Raw genomic sequence first — 17,303 nt, forward strand, 5'->3', positions numbered from 1 at the left:
TGCTCCAAATATACTTAATGGATTATTGATTATCAGCTTTGGGTGTCGTGGGATCTCATGGACTAGCATTACAATGAGCTGACAAATCTTTATGTGGGTGTTTTGTGAAATGACAGTTACATTTTAATAACATGAATGCAGTATATAATAAACTATTTAGTAGCTGTGTTGCCTTGATATTGGTGTTTCTGTATCTACCTCTATGCACCATATCAGCTCTTATTGTCTTTGGCTTGCATTTTGTAGGGAAACTTCATTCTAAAACGATACATTGCAATATTGAGGGCCGGGGGCTTTTTCTTTGTGCAATAAAAGCTATAAAGTGTCTTTATCTAATAAAATTAAAATATTCTACTTCTTTTAAGACGTTTGTGTTCATTTTCTTCCTTAATTATATACCAGTGAAATGTAATCTACCCATTAAAGTCATAATTTACAGTTAATGGAACTTGATATATTTGACAATTTTAGGATAATTATACAATATATTATCATAAAATCATCTCATGTCTTCTGCACTGTTTGGTTAATTTAGTGGGTTCAGGAACTTGATTTGGGTTACAGTCTTCACTTATGTGCAAAAATATTATGCTTTCATATTTTATTAAGACTTTTTATTGAAGATTTTGGGTTTACGTTATTAAAAAAGAAACATTACATCGATTTTATATATCCACTGTATATTCGATACATATTTTAGTCTTCAACATCTTTTCTGCATGAGATATGCTTCTAGCTTTGCCATGCAAATCAATTAGCCCAACTAATTTGTATTCAAGAAACTATATCATATTTTATTTTAGTGACATAGCCCATAATAAGGACTAAATTATGCTAAATTTGAACTTCTAAAGAGGCCGAACATTGTAATGACAGCATCAGACAGTTGCTGCAGATTTATAAGTTGCATATAATGACAATCTCCTGTTAGTACTTCAGTGGATGAGAACTGGTGACTCTGGAGGTCATTTGAGTACACTGAACTTGTGGTCATGTCACAAAAAAGCAGTTTGAGATGATTTGTGACATGGCACGTTATCCTGCTAGAAGCAGCCATCAGAGTATGGATACACTGTAGTCATAAAGGGATGTCCACTTTTGGTGATCCATGCAAACTGTAGGCTGAGCTTAACGAGTGACACCTGGTGTGGTCTTCTGCTGCTGGTCTGACACGTTGCGCATTCGTTACAATTTCTGACTCCGCCATCTGAATACAAAAAAACCCTGAGACTCATCAAACCAGGCAACATTTTTCAAATCACTATGGTGCATTTTTGGTGAGTGTGTGCACCCTTTAGGTTCATCACATTGTATATTCAGAGATGCTCTTCTGCATACTTTGGGTGTAACGATTGTTTGTTTCAGTGACTGCCTTCTTATCAGCTCAAAGCAATCCGGTTATGTTCCTCTGACCCTCTGACATCAACAAGGCTTTTTGACCCACACACGTTTTGCTCACTTCCACCATTTTCTGTAAACACTAGAGATTGTTGTGTGGGAAAATCCCTGTAGATCCGCAGTTTCTCTAATACTGAGACTAGGCTGTCTGACACCAACAACCACGCCAAATTCAAAGTCACTTAAATCTCCTTTCCTTTCCAATCTCATGCTATGTTGCAACTTCAGCAGGTTGTCTTGACCATGTCTGCATGCTTAAATGTACCTGCAAACATAACTGCATTAACAAGCAGCGAAACGGGAGTACATATTGAAGTGGTTGCCATTGCTGTAGCTACTTTTTTGTTATTTTTAAAAAAAATAAATGAGTATTTTTTTAAATGCCCCCCACAGTTGTACTGGGCTACTTATATTGTTTGTTTGTTGTTGTTGTTGTTTGTTTGTTTTTTTTTGGGGGGGGGGGGGGGGGTCGTTTTTTAGTTTTTTTTTTTTTTGTTTGTGTGCAAGACCGAAAGTGTAGCTTGAGAATAACATTCAGGTTATCCGCTCTGTGTGTGCCTATAATAAATACTTCCTCAGCAGTGGTGCGATGGGAGTTGAACTCCAAGCTGCTGACCAATCAGATGGAGCCTGTGCAGTCATCCCAGCAGCAGCAGCATCATCAGTGTGTATCTGTGAGAGTGTGTGTAGCAGCTTAAAGGGGGGAATCTGGACACCCTCTCTGAATAGAAGAGGACCCTCTGCAGACAGGCCGTGCTTTATTTTTCCGCCCATCTCAATGTGTTTTTTACCAAATGGAAGCAGAGGTGTTGAACCCCCAGATGATGGCAGACGTCAATGGCAACAATAAAATTACCAGCGCGGAGCTCGAGGTGCTCAAGCTGCAGGAACTGGTGCGAAAATTGGAGAAGCAAAACGAACAATTGCGGACTCGAGCGAACGCTGTAAACAATTGCTCCATCGGCCCTCATCTTCAGACCTCGTTGTCGTGTCTGCACGGGGGTACGGCGTGCGCGAGCGACAGCTTCTCTGCTAAATATGACGTTTCAAGTGTCCCCGCACCTCGAGGCTCAGCGGAGGAACCTTTCGCCTATTTTCAGCCGAGCTCGGCGTCTCCTGATGCCGCTGTGGAAGACAGCGGCGCCGCTGGAGACACGACTGTTTTGGATGAGGTTGAGATTTTGGACCTCAACGTCGTGCTCCCCGTCTTAGAGCCTGATAGCTGGTAACTGCTCTGTTTATGTCTACCAGTTCATTACATGCCTTGTTTGAATTTACAGTGAAAGTCAGTTTCCCCCTCTGTTGGTCTGACCCTAATACATGCTTCATGGGCCACATGACAGTGAACCAGCCATCATTTTGAGGCAGTGTATGTCATGTATCGTATGTATTGATTGCATCTGTTTTGGTGGAACAGACTTACAGACTCTGGCAAATAGAGTGACTCTTACACGAGGAGCAAAACAATAAAAACCAGATCTGACACAAGCTTTGGGCATCCCAGCATGCACTGTGCGTGCAGCATAGGTATCTATTCAGAGTAGGCAGCGCTGGATGAAATTAGAAACAATGACCCCCCTTCAGCCTCTGATCAAACAGCTCGGCTTTGTGTGTTGTGTTCAGCCATAGGCTGAACTACTTTGAAGCACAGGCTGTAGACTAAGGTATCTGACTGCTGAACCGTTTCCAGCTTTATGTATCTGGTGTGACGATGTGGAAAATGTAGCACACAGCTGAATGCAGTGCTGATGAGATACAGTTCAGCCGCTGTGCTGGTATAGCTTTACTACATTTAACACAATTACCCTTCCACCCCCAAGTCAGTGTAATGCTGTGGCCTAGTTGCTGGAGGGGAAAAAAGCCCAGTTCTGTCTGGCAAGTTTTCTTTTCCTTAGATATTTAGCTTCAGGCCGGGAACCTAGTATACTAGGATTTACAGGCACACACACAGTGACAAACGTGCAATTTCTTGGGATTTATTTAATTTCTTTTCTGGCTGACGATAAAGGTCAATTAAATTATTTTCACTCATGGTAGAGGATGAGGTGAGATGGAGGCAGAAGATGTGCTGTGGCGATCCGTAAAGAAAGAAGAAGAAGAAGAGATTTGCTGATAAATAGGTTGATAATTTCATGTACTACATAAAAATAAATTCCATCTAATTGATCATTGACTAAATTTCACAACAGAAAAGATAACATTGCCATTTGCAAGTCTATGCATTTGGTCCGTCCATTTTCCGTTTCAGTTCCAAGTCTGGGTCCCAGAGATTCTTCCCATGTTGTAGAAGCTTTTAGGGCATTTGGTTGGCATTTGGATTGTATAAAAATCACACAGCCACAGTGGTTTTATTTCACTGGGTAATAGCAGCTGAGAAATGTTGGGGCTGTAAAACACACTCTTTGAGATCTTGAGCTGCTATTTATTTTCTTTGCTCTCTAGCAACTATTTTTTGATTGCACTGCAAATACACAGCAGCCCCGAGTTAATTTATCATCTGTGTTTTGTGTGTAAAAAAAAGAACATGGGCTGCCTGTAAAGGTGACAAGATCTAACAGTTTTTTTGCTGCATTTTCCAGGCTGTATGTGAGTCCCAAAGCTAAGCTGCATGGCCACAGTTTCCTCAGCCCTCTCCAGTGGTGCAGGCAGGTACTGGACCACCCGGGGCCTGAGGTGGAGCTCGCTAAAATGACCCTCTGTCACAGACTGGACCAAGGTACAGTGTACTTAGCCCCAGGTGTGGCCACATCCGCCTCGCTGGCTGCTGAAATGTGATCATAAGCTGAAAAACACTTCACACAAAATGTTTCCATGTGCAGCAGAATTTCTTCTGCAGCGTGTGAACCGTGGGAGGTTTTCACTGCACAGAGCTCACCGGCTCCAACATTTCACTCGCTCTCTCTTTAAAGTTGTGAGTTTTACTTCACCCTGTGTTCCCAGTGAGTGGTTATTTTTGGAGTAGCAGAGGACTCACGTGTACACATCTCAGGCTGTACTTAAGATCCACTAAAGATGAAGATATTTATACATGAATTAAAGAAAGATCACCTTGGAAGAGCTTGATGTGTGTTCATGAAAGGCTAAACCCTGTGTTCACTGCAAAATAATGCAGAAATAATTATAAAGCTTTCATTAAGTTATCATCATTGCACCATCTGAACCTCTAATAACAGCCTGATTTTACTGGATTTTATGAAAAAAGTATATTTTAAGTGATGGAATTTTTACATTTTAAATTTAAATACAGGTTATAAATAAAAATAAAGTATAAAGTGTAGCCTGCAAAATAAATTATTAAAAAAACATATTTGATATACATTTTGCGAGACTTATATGTCACCTAATTACCTATTTTCATGAGTAACTCATAACTCAATCCACTCATAGTTTTCACATACAGCATTATGAGAATTAAGCATGAAACTACGGTATTACAAATATTGTGCTGTATGAGATTTCATAATGGACGATCCAGTCTTGATCTGATTTTATCTTTTCCTTTATCTGTTATATGATCATAACAGTTTGATTATTGTGATTATCTAGAATCGATAAATCTGTTATTATTGTAGCTACTTAGTCTTTGAATCAAATGGCGTTTCCGTAGTGACAGTAACTATGATATTAAAACATAGACTATTGATCTTATATTAAAAGCATGTATATTAATAACAATATGCCCATGAGCACATTAACAGCCTTTCAGTTTTGGCCTGTGCTGGTCTATATGCTTTATGGCTGTTCAAAGTAAGATGACTACATCTCACAGCCTTAAATTTTCTTTCTCCATAGCTTCTTCTGGGAAAAAACATTCCCATAAAACACATGCTGATTTTAACTCTGTCACTTACATATATGTCGTACAGCTGTTGTCACTTTCTTGAATGATGAACTAGTATCACAGGTATGTCTGCAGTTTGCGGCCGGCCTGATTGAATCACTGCAGTTTCATACTGATTCTGAGTTTTTGCCAAATCTATGAAAACCTGCCAGATCTTCTCTGCCAACAGCAAACAGCTCATTCTGCTTTTGACTCTTGTTTCGTGTTGTTTATTGGATTGGATGATTGAAGTCTGAAGAAACAAGACATACTGACAGCTTAACAATGTATTCATTTAACAAACAGGGGCCTTTGTAGCATGTATAGGAAACATATACGGCCACAATAGCCTTCCACCTCCTCCTCACATGCTGGTCACCAGCTTTTCACAGGCGCAACCTACATACTCAGCTGTGCTGCTCAACACACAAATGCATTTTTCTTGCAAATATGGCAGCATTTAAGGGGAAATAAACAGACTTTCCAACAGTTATCGTCAAGAAGCATTGTTACAACAAAGAAATAGTCGACCAAACTCAAATTTCCTTAGTTTTTGTGCTAAATGTATATGTTAATACTGTTTTAGCAAAGTCATTGAAACAAAAGTTGTTTAAGGATTAGATGGTTGAAACCCAACTTAGTTACCAACAATATTACTGCTGACAATGACGGTGCATTTTATCCACCATTGCTTTCATTTTAACTCGGTCTCTGTCATTATCCTCACAGTTTTTGTTTTACTAACAGCTGCATAACCTTTACTCGTGGCAGACCAAAGCAAAGTCTTTGCATGCTATAATATCCTTTTCTCTAAGCATGTTTCCACTAAGTGGGGCAAGGGGTTTATTGAGGTTTCAGAAATGATAATGGGACATATGTACGAGCTAACCTAAATCCAAAATCATTACGGCTCATATACTTGCGTGCTATTAAATATATATTTGCTGCTGGGCCCAGTTTCAGATCTGGTGCTTTATAGTTTCTGCTCTCATGCATGGGGATATGGTTACCATAGAAACATGCTTACATTAAATGGGTTGTCGAGTCAGATTCGCTCAGCACTCCCTGCACCAAGAGCCTGTGCAAGAGACTTGTACTTTCAAAGCTCTATATGCTGCTCACCTGCGTGCTTTGACTTTAATATCCGAAAGAATTTCCTGTGATGGAATATTTTCATATTAATTGTGGGTGGTCTCCACACTGTGACCTGATAATGCATATTTGTTAGTGTCTGTGTTGATGTTTTTTGGTGTGTGTTTGTGCCGTTGACGGTTCTCTTCTTCCTTTAAAGCTGTATTCGGGGAAGGCTGGCTCTCCTCCTCGGGGTCATGAATACATCCTTGTATTTGAGAGCCAGCAGCCATTGTTGGTGCAACTGGCTGTGAATGCTAGTTTCATCCAGTGGAGTTTGAGCTTATTTGTGTCAGGAGTGCCGAACGCTCCACTTTGTCAGGTGTAACCCTCTCAGACTACCAATCAGACACACTGAATGCACGTTATGTAACCAAGCTGAATTTACTCACTGCTAGTTGGCATTAATTAACAAGAATAATAGTATCATCCTCTAAAAGTGTACCCTGTAGCTAGGGTTTTTTATATTGCAACTAATTGCTTTAATGGCTATTTATCAGAAATTAATAGATATGACAGCAAACAATCTGGTAACCCAAACCCAAATGCTCTTAGTTGCCGTTAATAAAGTGCATGTTAAGTGTAAAGTGTAAAGTGTGTGTGTTAGTCCCCATAGGGAAATAGCTCCTCTGCATTTAACCCATTCACCCAGTGAAGCAGTGGGCAGCCACCAATGCAGCGCCCGGGGAGCAGTGTGTAGGGACGGTACCTTGCTCAGGGGTACCTCGGGGTACCTCAGGGTAGCCGTTCAGTGGAGTCGAACCCCCGACCTTCCGATCATGGGGCCACCACTCTACCTACTGTGCTATCCCTGTTATTGTAGTGTTGAACCATAAAATGAATAAAGTAATGAAAATCACATTTAAGGACTATAAATAAACCGTGTACACCAAAAAAACTAGTTCATAGTAAATCTAATTCTGATTTTGGGAATGGGTTGTAGCCTACATGCACAATCCCTGCTTATCCTGAGACCTAGCCAAAAGATAACTGCGGTTTAGCCCAATAAGCCGCAGTGGTAAGCTAAACCTCGTCTTACTGTATGAGCCTCTTCTGTCCGAGCTCAGACATTTGCAAGGTCAGTACTGATCTGCTAGAAGCAGATTAACATTTGGCCAGAGTGTCTTAAAATATATAACCCATGTACTGTATGTTTGTGCTACATGCTAAAGCAATCAGACTAACATGCCCTTCCCTGCAATCCTGTCTCTAGCAAAGCGGTGGCGAGGAGTGTCCTCCGTTCGTCCGTACAGCTGCATAGAGGGGCTCTCCACCCTCAGCTGCCCCATCCTGCCTTACACTAAACCTGCTGCACTAACCGAGTCCTCAGGTAACACCAATACACATCTGATTCCTGCTAACCACAAAACAGACACTCTTACATCTGGTAGGCTTAGTGGGTCAGTATGTACCTACAAACTGAAATCACTAAACAAACTAATTTGTTAAATGGTAAGTTTCACTATTTAAAAGAGCCATTGTTTTTTTGGGGGGTGGGGGATTATTACGTTTCTTATTATCTCATTTGTAAGCATGCTGTCAGAGTTGGCCTGTGGATGGAAATGAAAGTTTATTGATTGGTTCCCCGATTTGGCCCAAACTGAAATCTCTCAAAAACTGTTTGATTTGATGATCTTCTACAGACAAAGATGAATCCTAATGGGTTTGCACATTCACACACATACATAGCCAGTCCACTGGGTATTTAACTTACAATATAAAGTGCCTCGAGGTGACTGTGATTTGGCCCTTATAAATAAAGATGCTTGGAAGTGATTTCAACAATGGTACAGTCATACTAGATGAAACAGTCTTTGGAGACTGTGGCACGATCAAAGTGTACAATAAACTTGAACATGAGCTCATTGTTTTTGAAATGGAGACGAGGACCACGACTGCAATTAGTTGAATTTAACCAGAACACAGCCAGCGGAAACAAGTCCTCTATGTCCAAAGTGACACCTTGCACACAGGATGGCAGTCTGAGACAGGTTGCCTCCCACCAGACCTTTGCAGTTGACATTCCTCTGGTTGCTCAGAAGTTGAGGGAGTTGCATGCTCTATGCATCTAGGGCCAATCCATTGGTTGAAAGCAAAAATTATCAGTGCAATCACCAGGTAATTGGATGTTGCCATCCAGGTTTTACTCTAGTGCGAGTGGGCGATAATGAAACATTAAAAAAACAGTTTTCTTTTTTAAAGAGTCATTGTAACTTAATTAATTAGTTAATTAGAATTAATTGAAGCATGCTAACATAGTGACACCTTGACGGTAATGTTTAATCTCGTTTCTCTTTAAATTGGGCAACTTTTGCAAGGTAACTCAAACCTGCGTCTCTAACCCCTTGAAAACAAAATCTAACAACATCACAAAACAAAGCAAATGACAGGAAAAAATTCACATAATGCAAAAGCTAAAATTTTGCATTGGCAACATTCAAAGCCTTTTAGCCTTTAGGGCGCAATAATCGTCATTGCTCGTATTAAAACCGTTTCTGCTGACCTCATAGTTGTTGTCTCATCCAAAAGTAATAACAACATCGAGCCAAAAGCATCTGTTGCTTCCAAAATGCTTTTGGAACTCGCTACATAACCCAGATTCTTAAACAACCTGCTCCTTGGAGTTTACAATCAGATTACACCAAACTGCAGGGAGGAGATTATAAGGTCATACCCTCAAACAGATGGAGGCAAGCACTTTCAGACTCCACCAGAAGACAGCTCCTTCAGCTCGTTCATCTGTGTTCTATATTAACACAAACAGCAGAGAGTGCAGGTTAGGCTAGTCATCAGTGATTGAATTTCTTCTCTCTCGTGCTGTGATTTTCTCCTTTGAAGCTCCGTTGCCGTCATCTGGTCAGTCCTATCTCCAGCCGAGTCTCCCTCTCAGGGCCAGCTGCAGCCTCGCTGACAGAACACCCACCTTCCTGTCAAACTCCACTCTCCACAGTAAGAAATCACCCGCAACACGTCTCCTCTGCCGTGTCATTAATTTCTACAGTTTCATCAGGTGTGAGTTACCATCCATCTGCGACAGTTATGTACACATAAATTTCACAACTCAGAGACGCGGTCAGAGAAATGCTTTGAAAGTGAATGTTGGGATGTTGACGTGCATGTTTTTGTTTTTGTTTTGTTTTTTTTAGACGTGGGCCGTCGGCACGCGGCGATTACCCCTCAGTCTTCCCTGGACAGCGAGGTGGGTGTGTCAGAGCTGGAAGATGACTCGATCTCCATGAGCTACAAACTGCAGGACATGACAGATGTGGAGGTCATGGCACGACTTCAGGAGGAGAGTGAGTGGACTGTTTAGATGTTTCATACAAAATGTGAGGGAAAATAGGAGAAATTTGAGGAAACGCTGCTACAGATAGAGGTCGTGATGGGTTGCAATGGTATTGTCAGATTGTGTGTGTTTTGTCCACTTTATATTCCGACATAGAAATGTGGTCGGTGGTTTGAATTATGGCTTACGCAAAGGACAGCAGCTGCTTGCAGAGGCACTTTGCTAGGCTTTGTAGAACTGTTACAGCAAATAATTGAATGAATTAGAAAAGCAAAATCTAGGAAACTGTTAATGTTTCTAGACTGCTCCTCTTAATTTCTTCTCATCTCTGCTAATAAAAATGATATAAGCAGAATGTTTTTCGAGGCATTTGAAGCAGGGAGCCATCGCAGCCAAAATGTTTACCAATGTGTTAGAAAGCGTGGGCTACAGTCGAGAAAAGGAAGGCAAGAAGTACGACACCCGACGCATAGCGCACTCCTACGCAGAGCTGCCTCTACGCCTGTGCATCACAGGACTGGAAAACAGCTCTGCACAAGTGCCTGAAACTGTGTGAAACTGGAAGATCCCTGAACAAAACATCACAGTCACATCATAATAACCATCATATAAGTTACTTAGTGATGGAGGAAAGGAAGGTAACTTGGTCAACTTGAGTAAAATACCGTGCATTTAACTTGTTTGAATTTTGGGTTAAATGATTGGTATGAACTAACCGCACATATATAGAATGCAGTCAGAATATATGGATGAATGAAATCTTTATTTTGAACATTTAAGTATCAAATGTTAATAACTGAAAGAAACTCACACAAGAACAAAATAAAAGACAAGTATTATATTATTGTGATGAAACCCCATTGACTGAAATCCCCCAAATATCTACCATTTCCTGTTCACTTCCTTTCCCCCTATTTAATTTATCATATATTTGTGTTCCTGATTATATAGCCTAATATTTACATATGCACTAGCTATAAATACATATACATATCTAAACACAGTCTCTTTCTACATGAATATATACATATTCATGCTGTGATCCATGATTATATATCTGCACCTATCTAAAAATATAGTTTTTTATATACAATTACCCATAATAATTTTACAATGCAGCCATTATATCAAACTGCAGTCAGAATATCCAGTCAGTGTCACAACATAGAATTTAATATTTAACACATTGCTTCATCCACATAATGCTCTATATTTTTATAACCCTTCTTCTCTTCTAAAATATTAAATATTAAGTAAGGCAGTTTGTTTACAAAATAAACATTTATTATTTGCATCTAGATGGCAGACATGGTCTGAAAAGTCTGCCGAGAAATCTGAAAACTTGATTGTGGAAAAGTGTGACATTTTGAAACATGTAGAAACACTGCTCATAGGAAACTGATTAACTGACCCTTTGCCAAAGCAGTATGTGCCAATGCTGTCCTTTTATGAGATTGAAAACACAGTTGGAGTTCATGTCATCCAAACATAAGAGAATATCTGAGACGTATGAATCAAGTCTTTCGGTGTTGATTGGACACCAGCAGGTACAGTGATAGATGGCATGGAGCTGCAAATCACTCTTGCCTCAGCATAAACAGTCCTTAATCAGACACCAACTGTCACACTGAAGTTCTTCTCTACGTACCTGCAGCCACCCACAAATTTGTTGTAAGGCATGAAAATTGTTTGACATTGCTTTAAACACTAATGCGTGAACACTTCTATATATACACTACAGCAGGGGCCCCCAATCCCAGTCCACGAGGGCCGGTGTCCCTGCAGGTTTTAGATGTGTCCTTGATCCATTACAGCTGATTTAAATGGATAAATTACCTTCTCATCATGTCTTGAAGTTCTCCAGAGGCCTTGTAATGAGCTAATCATGTGATTCTGGTGTGTTGACCCAGGGTGAGATCTAAAACCTACAGGGACACCGGCCCTCGTGGACTGAGATTTTTGTGTTTGTTTGACAGCCACTCTGGTTGTAAACAGTAATGCACTGCCTTGTGGAGAGACTGGAAAAGATTACTGTGCAACATTGCCAATAAATGGCTGACACTAACATAAATGTTTGACCTTTACGAAGTTGAAAGGAAGTGATATCTTGATGCGCTTGTGTGCTATTAAATTATGCAGGACATTTCAGAATAAACTTCTCTATATCAGTCTGGTCTGCCGATTCAGTAAGTGAATAATGAATGAGGGGCGCCTCCAGAAGGAAATGTGTCCTATACCACGTAGGGTTCGTGCTTTCCTCGGACAAATGCATTGATTTGTCGCCCCTGTAGGCCTCCGACAAGACTACGCCTCTACCTCAGCCACAGCCACGGCCAGCCGTTGCAGCTCCAGCTTCTCCTTGCACACCCTCAGGCGCAGTCAGATGGATCTCGAGGAGGAGGACGAGGAGGACGAGGGTTACGACCAGCTCCCACCTCCCCAGCCTCGACTGTTCCGCACAGGCTCTATGCAGCGGGGCAGCCTGCCCCACTCTCACACCTTCTCCAGTTTCAGAGACTGCAGACGCAGCTCAACCACCCATCAGTTTTCACTCAGTGGACACTCCCAGTACTCTGGACCCTCTAGCCTGATCACAGAGACACAAACAGCATACACAAATAGCACAGGTGAGTGACCTGATCTGATCTGGGAACATGTCTGATAGAGGACTGTTAAAAACTCAGTGATCAGTCAGTATCTTTGGACTTAGACCACACTTCTTGTTCTATCAGCATGTCAATCTTTATAAATGCTGAAGAGATTTTAAAATCTGATAAATGTTAATCAGGTGATAGCTAAGTGTTTCAAGATTGCATTTCAGCAAATGCAATCATTTTGCTCTTCACACACTGTTTATCTGCATGCAACCAAGGCCCGCTCAGATGTAATTAGACTAAAAGAGGAATGCAAACAGAAAGCTATTAAAGCACAGTTGTCCCTTCTCTACAGATTGCGTGTCTTTATATGCAGATATCAGTCTATAGAGATAACTGCATGACTGTCTAAGACTGATACTGCTGTTACTTTAAGGAGCAAGTATTAGACTTTCCCCCTCTTTAAAGTCCTAAGTTCAATTAAGTCAGTATAGATAAAAGAATAGTGCAACATTTTGAGTGGACCACAAGAAAAGATTCATTCATTAATGGATATGACGTGTCATTCTGCTTAAATTTAAAGTGTAAAACTAAGATGTGTTTCTACAGGAGAAAATGCTATGTATTAAATATTTGCTAAAAGCGCTTACTTTCATATTCACCAAAATGTCCCCTAAAAAATCCTAAAACTTTGAAAAGCCCAAAAAAAAAAATGCTAACTGGGCACCTGCAATACCTGATCAGCTTTGTTGATGTTGTTGCATAGACAAGCTGCGAAGAAGCATGCCCAACCTGATCCGAGCTCCCAGCATGCCTAGTGTCCCCAGCATTCCATGCCTGGCTTCCCCTGTCAACCCACCCTCCCACGGTCCCTCCTCTTTGCCAACGATGCCCTCCCTCCGGAACAGCCAGAGCTTTGACTCATCGAGTGGGCTTGCACGACTTCAATCCTCCAGTAAGACGCCTGTTTTTATGTGTGCGAATGATCAAAGAAAGGAAAAAATCACTTTTATAAACTGTTAACGCTCAGCCTAATGATGACAACTAAAAATCTAGGGATTGCAGTGACACTTTTGCTTCACAATATTCCTTCAGTTCCTTCCCCAGGCCAGCTCAGTCAGCGAGTCCAGAGTGTCGGGAGTTTCCCTACAACAGCGCGACACACTCTAAAAGCGACAGCCTACGTAAGCCCCACAGTCCAGCAGGGACCCACCTCCACCTCTCTGTCCACCTCTGCCAGTCTGAACTCCATCTCCAGCAGTGCCGCGCTGCCTCAACCCCTCAAACCCAGCAGCAGCATTAGTTTGCTGCCACAGGCCCTCAAACCCACCAGCACCAACCAGTCAGCTGTCCCCCGCAGTTCCCTCCCTCGGCCAGCCTCCTTCATAGGAACAAGTGGCGTTCCACGTCCCAGTAAAATCACCCAACCCACGCGCAGGTAAGCACACATATGCTAACTCCTTTGGGTTTAAAGGAGAACTACAACAACATGAGTACTGACGAGCATGTGCAAAAAGGCACTTGATAACTTCAAATTTAGACCTGATGAGAAGGTTATCTCAGGGGATCACCAGAGGTGGTAAAATTCATCCTCTGATGACAGTAAAAAAATAATTTTCTGAGCCATGAATTGGTTAATCAATTGAAGTATATGATGACAAACCTGGTCAGACTATTAGTGTTTTCAGCATGTGGGTGAGTGGTAATGTAGCAATCTTTAGGTGTGGCATCGGTGGTTCAATGGTAGAATTCTCACCTACCACACTGGATTCACAGGTCTGATTCCTGAAACTTTTAAAAGAAACAGACAAGATTCTTTGTGGGATGATGGATCTTTTTATTTATCTTTGATTAACTTATATGCTTATATAATATTGGGTTTTTTTCTGTCTGCAGTTTGCTTACTCCTCCAAAGAGCCTGGCTGCTCTGAGTGCCCTGAGGGACGGCAGCTGGAAAGATGGCTGCTACTGAACCCAAATAAGCTGAAATTTGAGAGGTGCACAGGGTATCGCTGTGTAGGCACCAGCTGATTTAAAATGTCTCTTTCAGCAGGTCTCTAGACTTGGGCTGCGACCTGTGAGAGTGACAGATATCATGAATATAAGCACTACTCCTTGCTGAAGGACAAAGTGAGGACTGTTGAGCGTGCAGGTCCAGCAGGCTGGATCTTAACCTTGACTTGACACACCATGAAACAACCAGGCAATACTCTGATAATCAGCTGTTAAATGTGAAACAGATCCTCTCTGATATGTGTTTCTTGGTTTGTCGTTGTTAATTCTTGCATTGAGCAGAATAAACGTCTCTCTCCAACCGAAAGCTTAGAAAAATATATCCCATGCTTTTGTACATGCTTTTAATGATTTCATATGATTAGTTTCGGAAGTACTATTTTTTTCAGGCTGTGGTGTCAGATATGAAGTTGAACCTGAAGTTGGAATTTTGTTACTTCCCGTGCCTGTAAAAAAAAAAAGTGAAAAAGAAGAAGAAGTAATGTAATTTATGTTAGTTATACTTATTGGCTGGACCTTGCAGCACTTTGGATCAGAATTCTGATTAACACATTCAGTATTAGATCCATTAATGACCTTGTACACACTTTATCTTTTGTTTAGTTTCTTTTTATTTAATGTTTACATTCAATTCCGAAATGTTCTTTGATAAGCGTAACTGCTGCAGTGATATTGCACAAGGAGCCCTCATGCTTTTAATGGATGGCAAGAAATTAAAGAGGAAGTGAATTTTTAAAGTGAATAAAAGCATTTCAAAACGTTTTTTCATTCTTCTTCATTAAAATTGTTTGTAAAGAATCGAGGGGGAAAATAGGTAAATTGCAAAAGGGGAAAGGGATTGCAGCCAGTGATGAGCTGTGGAAACCCTACCAGGAGCATGTTGCCCACGAAGGCATAACTATAGGCTCTCTAGGACACAGAAACGCCTCAATTCTTTTTGTTTTTATGTCTGAACGCCTCCAGTTGTTTTGAGCATCTCCCACTAGTACGAGATGCCTGAGCAGACCAAGGAAATTATGTCTCCTGGCTGGTTTGGGAACAGGTGGCTGGGGACTTAGACTTCTGCCCCCCATGACCTGGCCATCGAAAAGTTGCGAAGGGATGGATGAATGGGGAGTTGTAGCTCTACTTACTGCAGTTCAAACTCTATGCCTTCTTTAACTCAGATATGACTCAGCTTAAAAGCATTTGGAGTAATGGTGGTCTAAGGGTGAAACCATATTCCTGTATTCTTCCCTAGTAAAAATACAATACTAAACCAAGTTCAGTCCTATATTCCTTCAAGTGTAAAGTATATCTGAATGCTAATATCGCTGATATTATGGAAGCTACTGCTCAAAAAATAAATGTAGAATTCAGTTTTAGCACATTACAGTTAGGGGGTTTTGAGGTTTTGGAAGATTCACTGTGGCAGCTGTTAGTGTCACAAGGTGGTCACAAAGTGACTAATGTTTAACAAGTGAGTATGTTGATTTTAAATCTCCAGAGTAACACTCAAACACGCCCTACTTTAACATACTGTACCTCAGGAAAGGTGACTAAAATCTCTTATCTTTTATCTTTTGCACAAAATCATTAAACCAGACCTGAAGACAGATATTGAGTGCACAGTGCTGACCTTTTGGAGTTTTTGATAATGCCCAACAAAGCCCAGGAGGTATGTCTAATCTGCTTTCTTCTGCACTTTTGCGCAGATCATTTATACTAGATCGTTTTTCTCAATGGAATCCCCCTCCCCTCTTTTTTATTTTTTTTTTGCCTACAGGATGCTGTGATCAATCTAAAGACGCTGCAGGAGATTTCCAGGCAGCTTGGTTTTGAGTGGACAGTTTTGGCATATGAGCTTGGCTTCAACAGAACTGAGATAGGACGCTTCCACGCCAGCTCTACAGAGAAGAGTGTCCAGGCCAAGGCCATGCTGGAAAGCTGGTAAAGTCTGTGTGTATACTTTTGAAAGTAGCATGTGCTTTGTTTAGAAACTGGTGTTTCTAAATCAAAAGGCAACATCTGTTTATCTTAGCAGTGTTTAGTCCAATTTTATACGTCATCTGAAATCATTGTAGTCTTAAGAAATTGAAGCAGATGCCCAGCAATCTCATGTGAGAAACTTAAATAACTTATTTGTGTTTTATCATGGTCACTTGGGCTCTCTAGACACTCTGTCACTTTTATACAGTTCTTTTTTTTTTGGCTTTTTATACATCAGTGAATTTCTCTTCTTTCCATGAAATACTTTTTAGAGGTCCCTCTTTATTTGCAGGTACGAGAAGTCATGGGACAAGCCAAATAAGACCAAGCTGCTGCAAGACGGACTGGAACGAGCTGGCAGACGGGACCTGGCTGAGAGACTGCATTGCCTTCACTGGGGTCACCAGAAACTGAGTCAAAGGGTGGAGCTTCCCTCTGCCTTCCCCTTCCTCATCACAGTCCACAGGACCATCGACAACCGAGACGCACTACGTAAAATCAACGACCTAAGTCGTAGATTCACTTAAACCTGGGTGAAAACGCAAGTAGCTGTGGCTATGTCTGTAATTTGTGTTCTACATGTGCATATGTGATACTGCAAAGAAGCAAATGGACTCAGAGTCAATTAACCAACAAATCATGATATATGCTACTTTTTGTAGTGCAAGAAATTAAAGCTTTGCAATAAGGATAAAGGCTGTCTTTGGAATCCTAAATAAACTTTTGATTTCAAAAAGTTTATTTATTTTAATTGATGTACAAACGACAAAGGTCAAGACAGTTTATGTGGATCAACTGTGTATATATGTTGTTATAGTTGGCTACAAAGAGCACAGGTGTAAATGGAAAAGTCTGTAGTAAGGTATGGCTGATGGGACCATTTTAAGGAGAGATAATTATTGGTGGATATGTATACTGCATTTAAACAAACATCTGACCATAAAGGGCCAATATGCACATGTGGCTGAATGATGCATATACTAAACTGCAGTGCAAGGGACATGATTTTTTAATGATGGTATGAATCCATATATTTCATATTTTTTATGCATAGTGTCTGGCTGTCACATATACCACAGAGAAGAAGCTCTAA

General features: G+C 40.9%; 2 protein-coding genes across 2 annotated transcripts; both read left to right on the forward strand.

Moving 5' to 3' along the window:
- The first annotated feature begins 2,192 nt into the window (after positions 1-2,192).
- On the forward strand, positions 2,193-14,201 carry slain1a (SLAIN family member 1a). Its single transcript, XM_085374715.1, has 9 exons — positions 2,193-2,623; positions 3,978-4,114; positions 7,563-7,679; positions 9,188-9,298; positions 9,496-9,645; positions 11,927-12,262; positions 12,996-13,184; positions 13,325-13,667; positions 14,126-14,201. Exons 1-9 carry the CDS (start codon positions 2,193-2,195, stop codon positions 14,199-14,201), a joined length of 1,890 nt encoding a protein of 629 aa, XP_085230841.1.
- Positions 14,202-15,878: 1,677 nt separating this feature from the next.
- On the forward strand, positions 15,879-16,737 carry LOC146615955 (uncharacterized). The gene is made up of 3 exons (XM_085374202.1): positions 15,879-15,899; positions 16,008-16,171; positions 16,503-16,737. The coding sequence occupies exons 1-3, from the start codon at positions 15,879-15,881 to the stop codon at positions 16,735-16,737; spliced, it is 420 nt and encodes a 139-aa protein (XP_085230328.1).
- Positions 16,738-17,303: the final 566 nt, after the last annotated feature.

This window comes from Diplotaxodon limnothrissa, linkage group LG16 (genome assembly GCF_057381915.1).
Source record: "Diplotaxodon limnothrissa isolate DT_005_m linkage group LG16, D_limnothrissa_male_GT1.1, whole genome shotgun sequence".
NCBI lineage: Eukaryota > Metazoa > Chordata > Actinopteri > Cichliformes > Cichlidae > Diplotaxodon > Diplotaxodon limnothrissa.